This window comes from Corvus kubaryi, unplaced genomic scaffold (assembly GCF_017639235.1).
Source record: "Corvus kubaryi isolate FWS band 111438036 unplaced genomic scaffold, C.kubaryi_AGA036_p1.0 138, whole genome shotgun sequence".
Taxonomy (NCBI): Eukaryota; Metazoa; Chordata; class Aves; order Passeriformes; family Corvidae; genus Corvus; species Corvus kubaryi.
The window spans coordinates 14,404,933-14,407,521 of NW_024580672.1; the positions used below are offsets into that span (position 1 = coordinate 14,404,933).

The 2,589-nt window shown below is 54.9% G+C and overlaps 1 protein-coding gene across 1 annotated transcript; it reads right to left on the reverse strand.

Moving 5' to 3' along the window:
* Positions 1 to 742: 742 nt before the first annotated feature.
* Positions 743 to 2,133, reverse strand: LOC121660191 (single-stranded DNA-binding protein 3-like). The gene is given in 2 exon segments (XM_042019311.1): positions 743 to 1,004; positions 1,007 to 2,133. Coding segments are annotated over 2 exon segments (1,155 nt in total). The 5' UTR covers positions 1,962 to 2,133; the 3' UTR covers positions 743 to 804.
* Positions 2,134 to 2,589: the final 456 nt, after the last annotated feature.

Here is a 2,589-nt window from a genome sequence, read left to right on the forward strand (position 1 = left end):
GGATAGGAGGAGTTGTAGCCACGAAAGTCACAGGAACTGTGAAATGGTACAATGTAAAAAACAACCATGGATTTATAACATGAGATGATACAGGGGAAGATCTATTCATCCACAGAACTGCCATTAAAAGGAATAACCCTAAAAATTACCTGCAAAGTGTAGGAGATGGTGAAGTTGTGCAATTTGATATAGTGCAAGGAAAGAAGGGTTTACAAGCAGCAAATGTTACTGGGCCTGGAGGTATTCCAGTCAAAGGCAGCCATTATGCACAAAATTATAAACAATATCCATCCCAGCAATTTCCCTACTCACAGTCTACTTTCCCCTTTTACCCTATACCCAATATGAACCCTTTCCTAGGTTTACCCTATCCCCAGTTTATTCCTAATCCATTTTTTTTCACCCCATGGCTTCCCTATACAATTCCATTTCCCTACAATTCCTCTCCGGTACCGAGGGGGGGATGAAAAGAGGGAGGGAAGAAATTAAACCCTCTCCTGCCTCAGTTTCCCCACAAAGCATGCTCAGAGAGTTCTGTCTCCCTTCTGTCAGCCCTAAGATGTTCCACAGAATCTGTTTGGACATTTAAAGACTCAGGAGGGTGGATTAAAATAAAACGGGTGAGATGTTGGGGTCCCTCCCCTGCCATGTAGCCCTGGGAGATGGGCCCTGGGGGGGAGACACGGGGTTTCCCTGCCCCTGGTCACCTTTGTTTCTTCTTCTTCTTCTTCTTGCATAATTTGTTGAGATCCTCCGAACGGCAGCTGACTCTCTTGATCCTGGAGAGGAGGAGGGGGAGGGAAATCACACACTCATCGTCATGCTGGGGGAATAATTGTAATTTTGGAAGGAATGGAGAAGGTTGCCTCCCAGCTCCCCGTCGTCTCTTGGAGTGCCCGGGGGATTGCTAATGCCACTTATGTTGTTTGGAGAATTTTTTGGAAGTCCATCTATGTCTCCTGACCCTAACGATCCGTTCATGTGATGGGGCTCCATCCCGCCCATGGGCCGTCAGAGCTGGGGCCCATCGGGAAATTCGATCGACTGCCTGTGGGCGGTACTGGATTAATCATTGTGTAGATGTTGCCACTTAAATTTGTTGAATCTGCAGGGCTGGGCATGATGGGTGTCCCTGGAGGGCCACCACCACCGGGCGGACCCACGTATGTACCAGGCAATGAAGAAGAATATGGGATTGAGTTAGCACTGCTGGGGTTCGGCCACGGTCTACCAGTGCCCGGCCCCATGTTAATTCCAGGCATGCCAGGACCTAGGGAGTTGGGTGGAGGTCTCATGCCACTGCCGTAGTTCTGCGGACCGGGACCCATGGGGCCCATCCCTCGTGGAGGGTTCATCCTTTGCATGGGGCCGCCCATGTTAGGGTGCCCTTGCTGTCGCGTGGGATCCATCGAATTGGGCAGCAATGGCTGTGTACCGGGAACGGCACCCGGGGGCTGGTTGCCCATCCTGATGGGGGGCCGGGGACCTCCGGCGTAGCGCGGCAACATGAACGGCTGACTGTGGGGTCCCATCATGCTGCTAGGATTGTGGGGTGGAGGCTGTGCGTGTGGCGAGGGCTGTGACCCAGGCGGTCCCTGGAAGAACCCGGGCGGGATGGGGCCCCCAGGCATCCCGTCATTCGAGGGAATGTTTCCAAGCACGGGACTCGGGGCAGCAGCTGCGCTGTAGTCATGAAAGGCTTTGGCTTCACTCGAATGTTCACAAGTGTCTCGCCTTTCGGGAGCTGCGCAGTACAGGTCCCAAAACACGCACCACCAGGAGTGCAGGAAGCCGGGGGGCTCGCCTAGCGTGATTTTCTTCTCCCACCGGATCTCGGACAGGAAGGTCTGCGCAGACTTCTGGGCACCGACGTGCAGCAGGTACTCATAGACGTACAGCGCCAGCTTCTCCCGCGCCTGCCCGTCCGAGGGCACCGCCGAGCCCTTCCCTTTGGCGAACATGGTCCGCGCCGAGGAAGAGGGGGGCGGCCGCCAGGAGCCGCCGCCGCCGCCGGAGCCGCTGCGCCCGCCACCGAGGGAGCGCCGAGGGCTGTCAGAGCGCTCCCATCGCCCCGCGCCCGCCGCCACTCGCTCCACCACGCGCTGCGCGGGGCCGGGCGGGCACCACCAGGTCCCGCCGCTCCTGCCACGCCTCGCTCCGCCACCGACACTGCGGCTTGCGTGGCTCCGCCCGCACACGGGAACTGCCTCGCTGCTGCTCGCAGAGCGCTCGGTGCACGTGGCCTGGGCCGCACGGTCCCTGCGCCAGGCTTCCCTTCGCCAGGACACAGCTGACATTGCTCAACAGTCTCAGTAATTAAATAATATTCACGAAAATATTCTTCCATCGGCATATATTTTGACTCCAGTATTAACTGTGTCCAAACGGTTTTCCAAAAGCCCTTGGTAATAATTAAATCCGAAGAAACATAGAAAAAGTTCTTAAACAACCATGCCAGGAAGTGTTTCAGTTCTTTTTGAGCTTGAATCAAGCTAAAATTTACAAATCGTTGTTCAAGAATCATTTTAAGATAAATGTCCATATGCGACTCTGAGAGCCAAGAGTCTTCCCACGGTTCCTCCATAGTTT